This window comes from Mytilus edulis, chromosome 8 (genome assembly GCF_963676685.1).
Source record: "Mytilus edulis chromosome 8, xbMytEdul2.2, whole genome shotgun sequence".
Lineage (NCBI taxonomy): Eukaryota > Metazoa > Mollusca > Bivalvia > Mytilida > Mytilidae > Mytilus > Mytilus edulis.
The window spans coordinates 30,085,326-30,102,728 of NC_092351.1; the positions used below are offsets into that span (position 1 = coordinate 30,085,326).

The 17,403-nt window shown below is 33.1% G+C and overlaps 1 protein-coding gene across 3 annotated transcripts; it reads left to right on the top strand.

The window, feature by feature from the left end:
* The first annotated feature begins 263 nt into the window (after positions 1-263).
* On the top strand, positions 264-17,199 carry LOC139485316 (glycine receptor subunit alpha-2-like). 3 transcript variants are annotated; one of them, XR_011655292.1, is made up of 10 exons: positions 273-489; positions 2,389-2,502; positions 4,905-4,978; positions 5,944-6,023; positions 8,762-8,982; positions 9,670-9,752; positions 12,956-13,099; positions 14,066-14,445; positions 15,554-17,015; positions 17,140-17,199. XR_011655292.1 is itself a non-coding variant. In XM_071269731.1 (9 exons), the coding sequence occupies exons 2-9, from the start codon at positions 2,405-2,407 to the stop codon at positions 15,704-15,706; spliced, it is 1,233 nt and encodes a 410-aa protein (XP_071125832.1). In that variant the 5' UTR covers positions 264-489; positions 2,389-2,404; the 3' UTR covers positions 15,707-17,199. The 3 variants fall into 3 exon arrangements, 2 of the variants coding, with proteins under 2 accessions (XP_071125832.1, XP_071125831.1); XM_071269731.1 differs by having other exon boundaries at positions 264-489; positions 15,554-17,199; XM_071269730.1 differs by having other exon boundaries at positions 355-489; positions 2,386-2,502; positions 15,554-17,199.
* Positions 17,200-17,403: the final 204 nt, after the last annotated feature.

Below are 17,403 nucleotides of genomic sequence, written 5' to 3' on the forward strand. Positions count from 1 at the left end.
GGTGATAAATCACATCCGATGGTGTTTTAATCAAAGCAAATAGGACAACCATCAGTAATTAGAAAATCATATCAACCTAGTATTTAGAATAAAAACATGTTTTATATAAATAATTTTTATCTATTTATATATAATTTAGTTTCATCGTGATTTGTACGTGCAAAGGTAAAAAAAAAAGTCAAAGTTACAATAAAACAAACCAAAATAATGAAATTGATAACAGGAACAAGATTTTTGTAATATGAACCATAGAGGGTTATAAATAGATAATTACATTATGCTTAATTTGCAAATAATTGAGGAAGAAGTTTAAAAATGTAAAATGCATGGCAGTTCCGCACTATATTCAAATTAGTATTGTTTTTTTTTTTAAATTCAATACAATTTAAAACATACCATAAATGACAAGGAAATGTTTTGTAGTACAGAATTTAGTTCCTCTATATTTCAACCAGTTATGAGTACATGTGAAAGGATTACCAATTTAAGGTAGGTGTACAACTACACGTAAGACTATAAATCAACTTAATTTTGAGGCATTGGAAACTAAATGTATATTTTTTAAGATAGTCGTCTCTCTTGAATAGATTTTGTCTCACTGAAGTTTACCTACGTTTTCTCTCATGTATAGCCTACTAATTATATTTAAACGCCTCAGTGTTACTGTGGTAAATCATTTAAGGAGCATAATGTCCCTAGCTTAACCCTGATTTTGTACAAACATGTACTTTTTGGGACCCTTTATAGATTGCTTTTCGGTATGAGCCAAGGCTCCGTGTTGAATACCATACCTCTAATGGATTACTTTTATGAATTATGACTTGGATGGAGAGTTGTCCCATTGGCATTCGTACCACATCTTCTTATATCTATTAGTATAAGCTGCGTTTCTAACCATACAGAAAGTTTGTTAAAATGTAAACTCTTTGATGTTCAAAGGAGAAGCAAACTATCATGGCATTTTTACAAATTGTTAAAATTTTAAGCTTTTCGATTTTTATTTGAAAGTAAAATCCTTTTGTCACATAAATATGTCATCGGTTTTAGTTTGTAACCCAGGTTTGTTTTCTCTCAATCAATATACATCCATGCAACATTACTGAAATTTTCAGTTTTACCTTTTGAGCTAATTTGTGACGTTTTTGTCTAAAATGGAAGAAGCCGCACTTGCATCCAGTTTTAGTATGTATACATATTTTTGTGCGTTCCGTTAAAATATACTTTTCATTTTTTGGGTCTTTTGGAAAATGTTGTTTGTGCTGTATTTAGATCTCTCTAACAAGACATTTGTTATGCGTCCACACGTATAAAAATTGCGGTTTTAACCAACACAATCATTTAGACTTGTTTATGCTGTTATAATTGTGGTATAAAAAATATACTTGATGATAACATATATAAAACTTTACACTAAACACCGGTAAAAATGATCTTAAATGCATATTGCAATCAATATCATAATTCGGCCTTGACTTGATGTCGTATTTATTTTCTTACACACGTCGAATACCCAGATTTAAAAAAAAATCTTATAGATTTATTTGTATTCACAAAAATGTGTTTTTTCATGAACAATCTACAAAAAATGTATACAGATTATTACAATTGTACACAACTTGTAAAAAAAATAGCACGGTGACCCATACTTTTTGTTATATTTTCGGAAAAAAAAGCAAAGTAATATCTTCATTTTGGCAAAGTATGAACAAATCTATTTTAGGAAATTTATACCAATGATCAACCTTAATCAGCGGTCAAGTGTAGACACGTTTTGTATATTTTTAGTAATTGTTTTATTGTATCATAATTATGAAGAATTTCTTATTTATATGAATGAGTTAAAAAAAAATGGGATATAAAAGATGGCCATCTCCTGATAGTAAACTACGTGTTGAATGGGGCAACTGTTAAGTTGTGGGATGTAAAAACACGCAGCCACGCCCAGTCGGAATGAGGATGTTTAAATTCCATGTTAAATCACTATTGCGGTGAGCTGTTGGGCAGTAATGTCTGCCTCTATCGCAAATACCCTCGTCTACCAGTGACATTTGAAACTCCTGCCCTTCTTCCTCGTATGCCACTTAACAAAAACTACCTTTTGATATTACTGTAAATATGTTTTCTAAATGAATATGGACGAGCTATTTGCTACAGGACTTAAAGCAAACAAAGCAACTAACAGTCATTCAATCTATCAAATTTGTTATTTCATATATTTTGTTTGTTCAATTGTGTTTTTTTTCTATACCGGACACATAGTATATGGAATTAATCATTCAATATCATTTTAATTATTATTTACATGTAGATGTATAAACAGGTTCAAATGCTATATACATCGTACATAAAAAAAATATATATTAAAATGTTTTCCTTTTTTTAAAGCAGGAAGTACTAGCATCCTATGACGAATATGAATGTAATTGGTATTGAGAAACACTTATTTTCATTCTTTTTGATGTTCACATTGTACAATGTGTATACTGAAGCCATATCCCTCCAGTAAGTGTCATTTCTAATATCTAGAAAAACGAATAACATTATGAATATCAAGTTTTTTAATATTTTAAGAAGATTAACATCGTTACATACAAATATACTCTCATTAACTCATTACAAAATTTAAAAAGATATATTTGGATTTTTAGTGACTTGTAATAATTGTACAAAATTACGATTACCATCAAGCATTTCATACACAAAACAATGCTTTACTAGTGAAACAATTATAACTAAGTTTACGTGAAATATTGAATAGGTTATCATCTAAAAGATCAAGTTACCTACTGCGCATAAACAAAGCGGACTAAACATTTGTGATTTTAGTACTTAATACAAAGTAACTGCAAAAATACTTTTACATGATGCTTTAGTGACTGTTTTCCGCGTACCTACTGTGGATTTATTTATTTTCGTGGGTTTCAATTTTCGTGGATTAAGGAAAACTGACACATTCGTGGATATCAAATTTCGTTGTTTTGCAAAAGTCTGCAAACAAACCAATGAAAAATTTACAATTCGTTGAACATTTGATTTCGTGGTTGACCAGCTGTACCCACGAAATCTACGAAAATTGGTATCCAACGAATATTAATGACTCCACATTGTGTTTGATGATAATAATCTAGCGCTTATATGTTGTAAACAAAATGAAAGAATTGAGCAAACAAGAAAAGTAGAAAACACTATTTCGACCAAATATTTTTAATCCCATAGCACATATTACTGTACATGTATATAAATGAATGCAAACATCTTTTTAATTTTGTTTGTGTTGCTGAGCTTTTGTGTCATTGGCATTTCAACCCGAATTTGTTTTTGTCTCGAGTACGATCTTGTAGCAGAATGCGAGACACAAATATTAAAGTCTGGCGATGACAGCGTAAACTATTTGCATAAAGCTTTAAATTTCAGAGTACAAAAGACATTGATGCTTCATATTTAAATTGTTAACACATGTGTTATAATACGAAGTTACCGTCGGTCATATGTTATTAATTGTCGTTGACCTCAAACTCATGGTTCAGCGACTGCTTACAAAACTACATTTCTTTTTGTTTTCGTCATGTGCTAGTTACTAAAATTGGTACACATGAGCCTTGTAAGGGGTACATGTTCGTCCGAAAATGTTCACATGGCCTCAGAGTCCTTGAATTATTTCGTGTCAATGTCGGTATCTCAGATATTATAATCAGTAACTGTAGATCAATTATATTTAGTGTATGGACTGGTTATATCTGTCTGTTTGGTAGGTTTTAATTGACCTTGATGTCGTATTCGTGTCATTGCTGAATGCAATATGTTTGTGCTTTGTACGTTTTTCAGATATTATGAGCAATATGTAAACTATATTTGGTGTTTGCAATGTGTATGCAATGATTGTACTGTTTGGAAGGGTTCATATGACCTTGAAAACATGTTTATGGTTCATTGTATAATAGTACAATTTGTAGTTTTGTAAGTGTCATATCAGATAATATAAGCATTAAGTAAACTACATTGTAAGTATAAAAAGACTGCAAGGCCTTAATATTTGTTTGACAATGTTCATCTTATAACCTTCACCACATTTTGGTGGATCTTTGATCAAATCAATGTTCACATTTCGTGTTGAGGTCAGTTTCCCACATACTTTATGCAATATGTCAACTATGTGTATTGTCTGGGTGGTTCGTCCTGGTGATGTCAACATTATATTTTAAATTAAGGCTGAAAATTATAAACAATAGTTAACTGTATTTGGTGTATGGAAAGATGGTAAGGCATGTGTCGATGCCTCTGCTGGTGGACTATTAGTCCCCGAGGGTATCACCAGCCCAGTAGCCAGTACTTCGGTACTGGCATGAACATACGGATTTTTTGTGTTATTAAAATTTGCTGTTACAAAATATTAGAAATTATTATAAATTAAGGAATGTATCTCCCTCGTGCAAAGCTCTGATTCCTTATACGGATTTGGCTATACTTTTTGGACCTTTTGGATTATAGCTCTTCATCTTTTATATAAGCTTTGGATTTCAAATCTTTTGGCCACGAGCATCACTGAAGAGACATGTATTGTCGAAATGCGCATCTGGTGCAAGAAAATTGGTACCGTTAATTTTTTATTTTTTTTTATACATGTCTGTTAAATTGATAAGGTTAATCAGACTGTAAATAGTTATCAAAGGTACCAGGATAACTTAAATGTAACCTCAATCACATGGATAATGATAACTTTGTGTTATACTTTCAAAATGCATGCTCAACGATCAGTAAGCGTTTGAACCCTTGTATTTTATTATAAACTGCTTAAATATAGAACCTTCTTTCTTTGCAATGCCACACGATATCATATAAATAAAGCATGTTCTCTCCTTTTACTTTCTTTGTTAATATTTAACATTTATTTTCAAAAATGTTAGACGACAAATTCTGCAAGATATTCTTGAACACAGAGATTATGACAAACGGATTCCACCTGGCATAGATTTGGGAGGTAAGTGCTAAAAACAATTTACTCTGAAATATAACGCAGACTATCCAGAAAACCGAAAGTAAAATGAGGAAAATCATTTAAATAGAGGTAAGTTCGGCTGCTTTCTTCGAATTGATACTATATAAACGTTAACAGAATCAACAGCGCGAACTTATCAGTGGCTAACAGTATGTATTTTAAACTTGTCTAAAATTAATATAGAAAAGAAGATGTGGTATGAAACATCAAGCTAAGAGACAAAATGAAACAAAAAATAACAACTATAGGTCACCGTACAACAATGAGCAAAGCCCATATCTTTGTTGTTTTAGCAGATTTTATTTTACCGACATCAGTGTTGTCACAATATGGTTTAACACATAACAGTGATAAAATAGGAAATCATAGCACGATGCAGAAAACAATATTGTTTAAGACGGTTACATGTAGATTCAGGGTGTAGTTTAGTTTGGAGACATTAATTATCACGAGTTAGTAACTACTTTTAGCGACTAAGCGATCTCGTTCAAACAACTTAGTTTCTCCTTATTACGACTTAACAAACTCGTTATCATGACTACCAAACTCGTTATAACGACGATTTAGTTTAAAAGTAAGCTAACTCTAAAATAAACTAAACCTTGGCCCTACCCGCCTTTCGTAGACTTCAAGTCATTTTAAATAAAAGGGATTTTATTGCGTCCTATTATTTATTGTTGATATTACAATAGGTTGTCAAAATAATTTTGAAGACATGCTAAGATTTCAGATAAAAAATGAACAGTCATTACCTTTTTTAAAAAGAAAAACATATTCCCTATAAAATAAAAAATGGAAATGGGAAATATGACAAAGAGACAACAATCCGACCAAAGAGCAGATAACAGCCGAAGGCCACAAATGTGTCTTCAATGCAGCGAGAAAATCCAATACCATACTTTTGTTATCATAATTATGTTGAATGATGCCCCATATATATGTTTTAGATATATACGAAGAACAGCCCACCAATGTTAGTGTCCAGTTATTTATCACAGAAATGTATGATGTCAACGTTAACGAAATGGTATAATTCTTTTTATTTATTCAAAAGTATTTTCAAACTTCTTACATATATATTATGTGACATTTGTACCCAACGTTCTATGTCCATATTTAGATTTGAATTGAGAATGGTGAAATGTCACAGGGATAATAACCCGACCAAAGAGCAGAAAACAGCAGAAGGTCATAAATGGGTCCTCAGCACAGCGAGAATATCCCACAGCCGGGGGCGGGTGTTTTATGGTCCCTAAACAAAATGTGTACTAGTTCAAGGAAATTGGATGTCACACCAAACTCTAAAACATAAAATAATGAACTAAAATTTAAAAAAAAAGGCAAAGGTCAGAGACTCCTGACTTTGGACAGGCGCTTTAAGTGCAGCGGGGTTAAACATGTTTTCTGAGATCCTAACACCCCCCTCCTATACTTTCTGCCAATGTGAAATAAACAAACACACAGTCATACTCAGTATTCTAATTGTATTTAAGGATCGATGTAGTCACGTGAAAATAAAAAAAATATATTTAAAATTTATAAATCAACGTTCTATAAATTAGAGAGCATTTAGTTAAAAAACAAAATGAGCTAAACATATTGATACATGTATGTTGTGAAACTCCGTTTGATTAAAAAACTAAATGGCAAGAAAAAGACTGACTCGGACTTTTATCTCATATTTACCATGATTGATATTATTTGGGTCTAAAATCATAAGAACATAAATCTTGGATCTGCTTAATAAAATTAACGGTACCAATTTTCTTGCACCAGATGCGCATTTCGACAATACATGTCTCTTCAGTGATTCTCGTGGCCAAAAGATTTGAAATCCAAAGCTTATATAAAAGATGAAGATTATGTCTATGACCTTTTATGAACTATTGAAGTCTTCTATGGAATGAACCGTTGATTATATGGGCAACATACTTTACTCTGTATCATAGGGGGGAAACACAAGTAATCTGAACATCTGGTAACAATTCCTAAACCCTAGATGAATACATCCGAACAAGTTGTATTATGAAAAACTTAACATACTAGTAAGTCGTAACCTTGGATGTGTGTACATGAATTGAAAATCTTTACAGTATTTGCTGTAACGACTTGTAATTCATGTACACACATCCAATGTTAGTTTTTTTTTATCCTCCTAAATATCACACAATAAAATCGTTAAGTATTAATTAAAGGAAAATAAATGCAGTTTATACTGTGATCAAATGCAATCATATTGAGATTCGATAAAGCTACCAATCAACTAGACTTTAAGTTTCTGTCTCGGTGTATTTCCTTTAATATAGAAATATACGATTCACCATGATCACAGTATGTACCTTTGCAAGTAATTTGTCCTGTTGACTCGAATACATATGATTTTTTTCCAAAGACGTTCTTCGCCAATATAAGACCCCCGATAAATCAACACGCAAAATATCTGGTTTTAAGAGAAGTAAAACATTTCTACGAATGCGTTGAAAAAAAAATTAAGAAAAAAAGAAATGAAAATCTTTAAAATATTATTTCAAGAAACCGATTTGGTTAGTGATGGTCCTTAACGCCAATTTCAGCACTCGAGGCTATATTTTTGCGGGCACAATCCTACCTAAGTAAGGCCTGCACCCGAACAATATAGCACAACTCTTGGCAGGCCTGTGAAAACTGTAGATTATAAATGCTTTAGACTACTCAGCCACCGAGTTACCCAAACCTAAAAGTGTTCTTCTGTATCTGTATCCGTATGTTACATAGTGCGGATTCCGATCGCGGGTATATGCGTACTGGAATGAGAGTTGGTTAGTAAGTCCAAACGTTGGAGGGCAGCCCTCAACTGCCTTTTGGCACGCAACATTGTCTTTCAGATGGTTCCACTGCACTATAATTTTTAAGAAAAAAAGAATTCTTTCGAATGTCTGTTTTGCAGTCAATCAATGTGAATGATCGGCTATTTCTGGTTTCTTGTCTTATATTCTTGTATTGAACTTCACTGAAGTTTTGTTTTTTTGCTTTGATTGGCGTTTGTTTCCGATTTAATTTCTTGTATGTAGTTAGTTGGATTAATAACCAGCACCAATTCCTAAACCATTGTCAGCCTCTGATGTTTCCGTCGTTCTTGGAGAGGTGTTTGTTTCAGCTTAGAAAGCATATTTGTGACGCACTAGGTTTCTTTGTATTTGTAACCATGCAGGATGAAACGTGCGCCTCTTTTCTGTAAGACCTCTATCTTTTCTATTTCCCTGATGGTTTATTGGTTCCAGATGACAGCATTGTATTCTAGTACTGATCTTACCATGGCCAAGCAGGCTAACTTTTTGTACTCTTGGGGGCACTAGCTTAAGTTTCTTTTCAGCAAGCCTAGTGTACAGCTTGATTTGCTGTTTGTTTTCCTATGCGGCTGGTCCATTTTATGTCATCAGATATATTAAGACCTAAACGTTGGTAAGGATTTGTTTGTAAAAACATGTGGTTGTCTAGTGGGTAAAAGTTTGTTGATTTTGTTTATAGCTCATTATATAGTAATATTTAGCATTAAATTTCATTCCCCAATTTATTGCCCATACTTCTGTTTCCCTTTTCTTGCAAAATACAACTGACATTCAATGGGTGATTAATTGCGAGACCTTAAAATAATATGTTTTCCCCTGTATATTTCTGGATGAAGTATAGAAAACCTTCAAAGTAAGACGTCTTTATTATAAAGTAGAACAAATGTATGTGTTTTTAAATTTTAGCGAAATGTACAATGCGTGGTTTCTATTGCAGGATTTTTCAATCACTTGTTATTTAAGGCAGAGATGGGTAGACCATCGCCTAAATTTTAGCCATCCAAACATAACTCTAGAATTGACTCAAGATGAAATTAGTAGTATTTGGACCCCAGATACATTCTTTCCAGAATCTAAAAAAGGAGATCTACACACCATCACTAAACCGAATACATTGATGCATATTTATCACAATGGAACGGTTCTGTACAGTTTGAGGTATGATATACGTGTTGTAAACAGGAGTATTCCGTAAAAAAATGAGAAAAAAATAAATTGGAATTGAATAATAAAATAATGAAATGCATGAAAATGACGACGATTCGTAACACAAGACACGAGTAAAGTGGCCTCGCTCTTTCTTTTCAAATGTTGAGAGCACAAATGAAGGATTTGCAGCTCCTTAATGATTTACAAAAATGTAATTTACTTTTCTTTCTAGTCATATACAATGAAATAATTCGAAAAGTAGTGGAACTATATACATGTATATCGCTAGATGTTATCAACTTAATTTATAAATTTAAAACCGACCAATTAAATAATGCAAATCGTAATACATGTATCAACACTAAACAGAGTGACCGCAAGACTAGTTTATTAGATTATACACAGTACATACATGATACAGTAAACAGCTCTGATTAACAGTGATGCAGTCAGGATAATGTAATTAGAACGGTGCCAGGCTTATCATTTTGTAGAATAGACACGCGTTTCGTCTACAAATGAACGCTCAACTTAAAAAGAGCTACCGTACACCGGTCTACCGTACAATGAAGTCAAAGAACAATGAACACACATTATTCCGAAAGTTTTTACCAAATACAGCTTGTTAATGTTAATATATTCCTGATATAGAACAATTAGAAGGTTAATATAAAAAATATATAATTTATCTTGTAGGTTGCATTTACAGCTGTCTTGTTCGATGGATTTCCATTTATACCCGCTAGATAATCAAAGGTGCAAAATTCATTTAGAAAGCTGTAAGTCTGGTCGTTTATCTATTGATTGGAGCATAAATGCATCAGTATTTGTATATTCGGTCTAATGCAATGGTCGAATTTGATATTATTGAGCCCTTTTGCAAAAGCGATCGAGTTTTCTTAGGTATTTAATTTAAATAGATTTATTATTTTCTGGTACGAGTTGACAGATATATGGCGTATATCCATTAAACAGCAAGCCAACACCACAATTAAATCGAACAAGAGAACAGTTTATGGAATCATACTGTCTTCAAACACATATGAAATAGGGTTATGAATAAAATAAATAACACATTTATGCGACGAACAGAGCATTAATGTTGTGTAATGTCTAACCCGATGTTGTTTCGGCTATTATCTGCATTAATTGATCATGAATATTGATTAGTTTGATACGCACGCATTTCTTGCTGATCTTGAACTACATGTGTACTTGAAAATTTTGATCAAAGGATTTATCAATTCATTTTCATTTTATTGTTTTTTATTTAAAAGAGAAGCGAACAGAGCTTGCTGAATAGTTAGGTTAAGTGTATATAGTTGTTTCTATAGATTGTCAATGGAGTAGCATAAATGTCTTTAACAAACTCTAAGGATCGCCCTGAGTATATACAATTTACATATAAATACAACATAAACCAATAAAGATCAATTCATATAAATAAAGAAAAGAGTGAGACATTAGCGATCAAATTACTATGGCGGTATCCGGTTAGTTTAGTACTCAGTTGTCCTACTTTTTGTCTAGATATATGAAATAGTGACTGTTACTTAAAGTCACGGCTGGAGGTGACTATATTTCTGTAGTACAATGTAGTATTCATCAACACTAATGCCTAAACTGGATATGGATTATTATTATAGTTATAATTCTCTTATGACAAGTTAGAAAAATGCAAAAGTCTAAATTTATTTTTTGTTTTTCATTCAGTACCTTGACTTTTCAAGTTAAGATTAAAAAGTAATAGAATTGTCGTTTCAGTCTAAAATTAGGTCACTAGCGTAAACTTCCAAGTTCTACGATGACTTGAAATTTGATGTTGGACATTTAGAGCACGATACTAGGAGTTTGGACATTTCAGATTTCGTCGTCAAGCTGTGTGTGTCTTGACTCATTCCTTAATACACATATTTTATAAAATGTTTAGTACTAAAATTTACGATAAGTTGCCAAATTTTGATTGGCTAATATCAGGAGACAGTCTACTCTTAGACTATCTCACGGTTATTATATAGTATTACCTTTGATGGACCGAGGTGCTTACTCATTCATACACATTATAAAATAAAGATGATTTATTTTGCAAACTTCTTGTAGTATGAGAAATATGGAACTAGATATAAAGACAATGCTTAAGTGTAACGTGTGGGCTACATGCACAAACTGTCGGCCTAAGATTGCTACACTTTTGTGACTTTTGTTATGACTGTACATGAAACAATACAATGAATGATGTGTTGTCATAGCTTCCAACTTTGAATACCAAATTAGAATGACAATAACAATAGATTATGCAATATGATCAATTTAAAAACATTTATCCTAGCTAGTAATATGGCAGATGTTTACCCATCGTCTCAATTGATTGATGAATTGATTGTTGGTTGCTTAACGTTCAGTTGCAAATATTTTATGTATGCTAACATAAATGATGATAACAATTTAACAATTACAATAAGTGTGTGCTGTAACAGGTCCGTCCGGGAAGATGGTCGAGACATTTGGACAGTCACTGGGAATTGAGAGTTTATGTATAATGCATATGGATAGAGACAGAAATTTGCCTTGAAACAACATGTCACTTACAGAACTATTCCTTTGAGGATAATCACAACTCTATCACCTTCTTAAGCCTCGGTCACACCTTACCGGATAGCACGAACGGACGCCTAACTGATGAAAATAAAAGTTGTCCGTTGACAAAATTGTTATCCGTTGGGAGTCCGTTGATGTACTGACCGAAAAAACCGGACGTGTAACGGATGCATAACGGACACACGCAGGACATGCAACGTACGAGAAACGGACACGTACCGGACAGAACGGATGTCGAACGTTCATCCAACGGACAAGTACAGCATGAACGGACACTTAACGGAAGCGTACCGGATAAAACGGATGAACAAGATATAAAAATCAAAGGCGACAATAATAATACATGTAAATCGCAAAAATATTCAAAATGTTTCTGTGTAACTGCATGCTGGTTTTGGTTTGTTCTTCAAAATTCTGCCAAAGGGCAGTGTCTCGCCTGAATAAGAACTGCTTGATTGTGAAGACGTGTCTATACTCTAAGATCGATTATGAATAATAATAATTCACGAACCTTAAGAAATCTGACATACCAATAATTGGCATTTCTGACGCAAAATTTTCAATTGGCATTTATCCGTTTCAGATCCGTTCATCATCTGTTTTATCCGCTATACGTCTGGTAGAAGTCCGTTTCTCATCCGTTTTATCCGTTCAACGTCCGGTAGAAGTCCGTTGGTGAATTTATCTTCCAGACCTCCAACGGATGTATAACGGACACGAAACGGATACAAAACGGAAACGAAACGGACGAGTACCGTACAAAACGGACGAGTACCGTACAAAACGGACGCCTAACGGACGTCCAACGGAAAACATGCTCAAAATTTTCCACAAGACAGAACGGACGTCGACGGATAAAACGTATGCTTAACGGACATGCAACGGATATGGACGGACGTCTAACGGATAAGAACGGACGTCTAACGGACATGAACGGAAAAAAAGTTATCAGTTAGGCGTTCGTTCGAGCATTCCGGTAAGGTGTGAGCGAGGCTTAAGGATTAGGACTTTTGGGGTTTAAATAACATCGCATGACCATTCATCCCTTTTATTATGTACTTGGTCCCCAAACTGGTTTTTAACAAATGTACTAGATAAAAGAAGTCTACAACAATTTACATTCGCACTAAATCTTGTGTCACAAATTCATATTACAAGACACATTATAGTTTTCCCCGTTGACGTTAGGACGAAAACTAAATATACTATCAGTATTATCTACATTGGCCATTCTTTTGCCTTTTTTGTCGTTACACTGTGCATGCTTGTCTTGATTTACATAAATTTATTGAAACTTCTGAATTTGTGAAATTTACATAAACATCTGTTTAAGTCATTTCATATTTTGTTCAAAATGTTTTAACTTTAAAATTATGTCCCACAGACGGGCTGACCGCAAAAAAACTTTTGTATTCATGGATTGATGGAACGCCAGTACATGTGCTGAACGAAAATCTACCACTGTATGATATAAATGGAAGACCACCAACAAGTGTTAGTTTATGCCACACAAGTCTGTTTAATGGAGGTAAAATAAAATTGTGAAATATAACAAAACGTTCCATGTACTTGATATTCTATATAAAAAAAAAATAATTGATATCTGTTTATTGACTATTCTTTTTCACAATTCATATGTAATATGAAATTTTAAAATGTCTTCTAAATTCGCCTACCACTTTTATGTACAGACTATACTGCAATAAAATGATAATCGCAATAGTAAACGCTTACCTTATTCAATTACTATGTATTAATTGTTTGACTCATATATTGTCAACATAATATTCATTGATAATTTCCTCACAGTAAGAGTATTTATATGAGCTTATTTCGGGAGTTCCTTGATGTGTTTATATAAAACTGAGAATGGAAATGGGGAATATGGTTGTATATTAAGTAGTAAATGTACTTGATAAAGTAATAAACAAGAATGTGTCCATAGTACACGGATGCCCCACTCGCACTATCATTTTCTATGTTCAGTGGACCGTGAAATTGGGGTCAAACTTATAATTTGGAATTATAATTACAAAGATCATATCATAGGGAACATGTGTACTAAGTTTCAAGTTGATGTAACTTTAACTTTATCAAAAACTACCTTGACCAAAAACTTTAACCTGAACTTTGCACTATCATTTTCTATGTTCAATGGACCATAAAATTGGGTCAAAACTATAATTTGGCATTAAAATTAGAAAGATCATATCATGGGAAACATGTGTACTAAGTTTCAAGTTGATTGGACTTCAACTTCTTCAAAAACTACCTTGACCAAAAACTTTAAACTGAATCGAACGGACGCACAGACGGACGAACGAACGGAAGCACAGACCAGAAAACATAATGCCCCTCTACTATCGTAGGTGGGGCATAAAAAGTAGTTAAACAATATATATATAAGCTTAATTTTATAAAGGCTAACAAATATGCATTCATTTGTCTGTCTAAAACGGACTGAATAATATCTAGATGTTAACTATATTTTTAGGTACTGGTTTTTCTTGTCTTGAAATGGTTATTGAACTAAAGAGATCCATTGGATACTACATGACTGAAATCTTTATACCCGACATTCTCATCGTTGTTCTATCGTGGGTCTCGTTCTGGTTACACCCTCTAGCTGTTCCAGGACGTGTATCTCTAGGTGCAGTCACTGTCCTCACAATGTCATCTCTAGGATCAGCGTCCAGACGGAATGCCCCACGTGTGTCATACGTAAAAGCTGTAGACGTGTGGAGTTTGTTTCAGATCCTGTTTGTGTTTGCTGCACTAGTTGAGTTTTCTGTTGTAAATGTACTTGCAAGAATCAAAGTATCTGATGCGAGAGCTTCACAGATAGCACAGGAGAGGGCTTCAAAGCACAGAGAGGTGAGTAAGACGATTTGGGTATAATGATTCTAGATAAGAATTTAAAAAACGGCATAGAGATTTAATTTACCAAAAAAAAAAAAAACAACATTAATAAATAAATAAATACACATAAATGACAAAAATATAACATCGATCTCGTAGATAAATACAAAAGTCTATTACATCTGACAACTCATAATGCTTCACTATATAAGTCCACGGAAAAAAATGAAAACAACTGTCATATTCTCTTGTACAGATATTTTCCGACAAAATGATATACATTTATACTAAAATGACGATTTATATGAACGTTTTTACTATACTGAATGTCAACAATAGGGATAAGTTTACTCTGTAGTTATTGCAGATATCAAACGGTACTAAATCAATTGCTAAAGTTGCTAAACAGTTTGATTCATCTGAAAAGACGAAGAGTAATTTACCGTATTGTAAAGATAATAATCTTTCCGTCATAAAATATACCCCATTTATGGGCATTATGTTTTCTGGTCGTTGCGTTTGTCCGTCCATCCGTTCGTTCGTTCATCCATACGTCCTACTGTCCCGCTTGAGGTTAACGTTGTTAGTCAATGTAGTTTTTGATTGAGTCAAAGTCCTATCAACTTGAAACTAAGTACACAAACAAAAAGTCATGTTCCCTATGATATGACCTTTCTAATTTGAATGCATAATTAGAGTTTTTATCCCAATATCACGATCCAATGAACATTGAAAATGAATAGCTATTGGGGCATACGTGTACTATGGACACATTGCTGTTTTATATAATCAAAATGTTTTGTTTTTACTATCTCGATATTTAAAAAATAGTAGTGGAATTGGAGCTCGACACATCATTTACACATATATATGAACCCATAATAAAATATTATATATTAATAGAGCAGTATGATATTTAAACTGGTAATGTCGTACAGAAAAAACAATTATACTTTATTGGTAAGTAATAAATAGTTAATGGCAAACTATCTACATTTCAAAATCACCATTACAGAAACATAAACACACACGTGCATATCTTTTTTTTTTATCATTACTTAAGTTTGATTATTTTGTAAAGCATGATTTTTTATTGCATTTCTTTTTTTATATATAATTACAGTCACAGGGAAATGTCCAAGATCCAGACAAAGATGAAAATAGAAGACCTTACTTAGAAAGGGCCAAAAAGATAGATAAAATATCAAGGATTGCCTTCCCTGCAGTCTATCTCTTTTTTAACTTTCTTTTCTGGGTCACTGTGCCAAATCTATGAAAGTGAAATGAAATATGTTCGAATAATGATAATGGACGACCAAAAAATAATAAACGAAACATCTAGCCTTCTCTTTATAATGTAGAAGTTCAATAAATTGAAATTTATAATAATTTTACCTAGGAAATATATTACACTACTGCCTTTTGATCCCAACTGTCCCCATGGGCAATGTCCCCATGGGCAATGTGAGCCCTCATTTTGGCATTTGTCGTTGCAAACATTTTTAAATTCTTCTTTTCTTAAACCACTAGACAAAATTTAATCAGTTTGGCTGAAAGACTGTTTAGAGAAATATAATACAAATTTGCTTTTAATTACATTTTCACAATACAAAATGACCCCATTGCTAACGGTAGGATATAGAGATAAACGGTAGGAAATGAGAATATTGAAAAGTATAGATTGTCAGAATGTCAAAATCTTCCTACCATACATTCAGTCAAAAAAATGTACAACATATAACTAGCTATTATAGGTCAATGCCGTTGCTCGAGGACTATCGGTCCACGAGAGTATCATCAGTTAAGTAGTTAGAACTTCAGTACTAGCATACTTCATATCAAATCTTTCTTAAGTTGTCCGCTCACAAACTTAGAAATTATCAAGAAACTAATTAAGTTTTAACTCCATCAGACAAAGTTGACCACTGATGGATTTGATTATTATATTTAGGTCATTTTTGTAATTAGGCTCTTCAACTTTTATCCTTGTATCTATGATGAGTGTATCTTGATTCAATATTCCCTATTATAATATCTTTTGCTTTCACATTTTTGGCTTTAATTGTTTACTTTTCCATTTGTTATTTCTCTAATGAGGTTTTTGTTATGACATAAGGTAGATAGTTTTCCTAAACGTTTTAGGAACACCTCTTCGAGTGTGCCTGAGCTAAATAAAAGGTCAGGATATATATAGGTGTTGAAAAATCCAGGCAAAAGATTATAATCATTCAGTTCATTCTAAATAAAACTTTTTAATAAGTGCACGTTTATGCAAGTGTTAAAACTAATAGACCACTTTCGAGTTCATCCGTTACCGGAAAAAACTCAAGTATGCGCGCCTCTGTGACGTCATTTACCAGATAGAGGGGATCGCCTGTATCCCTGCACTGTTAACGTTCATCAAGCGTCTTAGTGATCGTCATTGTGCAGGATCAATTAGAAATAATAGGTGTTTTGTAGGTACTTAATTACAATTCCCTAATGACAGTAGTGCTGATTGTTCATTATGAGAATTCAATTTGCCGCATAATTCATACAATAAAGATCTATAGTTTTCCAACCACTCTCTCAACATTGGAACGGAAGTGACGACGCACCTAAACGCACGAATGATGTTCACTAAAACCAGAGCTTTTGACGGAAATGCATCGAACTCGAAAGTTGTCTATTGGCCTCAAGTACATTGCCTGTGTTTCTGAATATAGATAGTCATTTTGATATATTAAAGTAATTTAATAATTATAAAAAGAATAAAGTGCTTATTGTATATTTGTAGTTGTTTGTTTGACTCTTCGTCGTTTTCTTTATTTCTGGCTATGGTCTGAGGTTTATTATTCAAAACATTTTTATAAAATTGAGAATGGAAATGGGGATTGTGCCAAAGAGACAACAAACCGACTATAGAACAGACAACAGCAAAAGGTCACCAACAGGTCTTCAATGCAGCAAGAAATTCCTGCACCCGGAGGCGTC

What these genes read in the sequence shown, in the direction of transcription:
- LOC139485316 (XM_071269731.1), top strand. Translation starts at nt 2,405, where the DNA reads ATGACGAATATGAATGTAATTGGTATTGAGAAACACTTATTTTCATTC. An exon ending in ACTGAAGCCATATCCCTCCA is followed by an intron (nt 2,503 to 4,904) that starts GTAAGTGTCATT and finishes CAAAAATGTTAG; the next exon opens with ACGACAAATTCTGCAAGATA. An exon ending in CAAAATTCATTTAGAAAGCT is followed by an intron (nt 9,753 to 12,955) that starts GTAAGTCTGGTC and finishes TATGTCCCACAG; the next exon opens with ACGGGCTGACCGCAAAAAAA.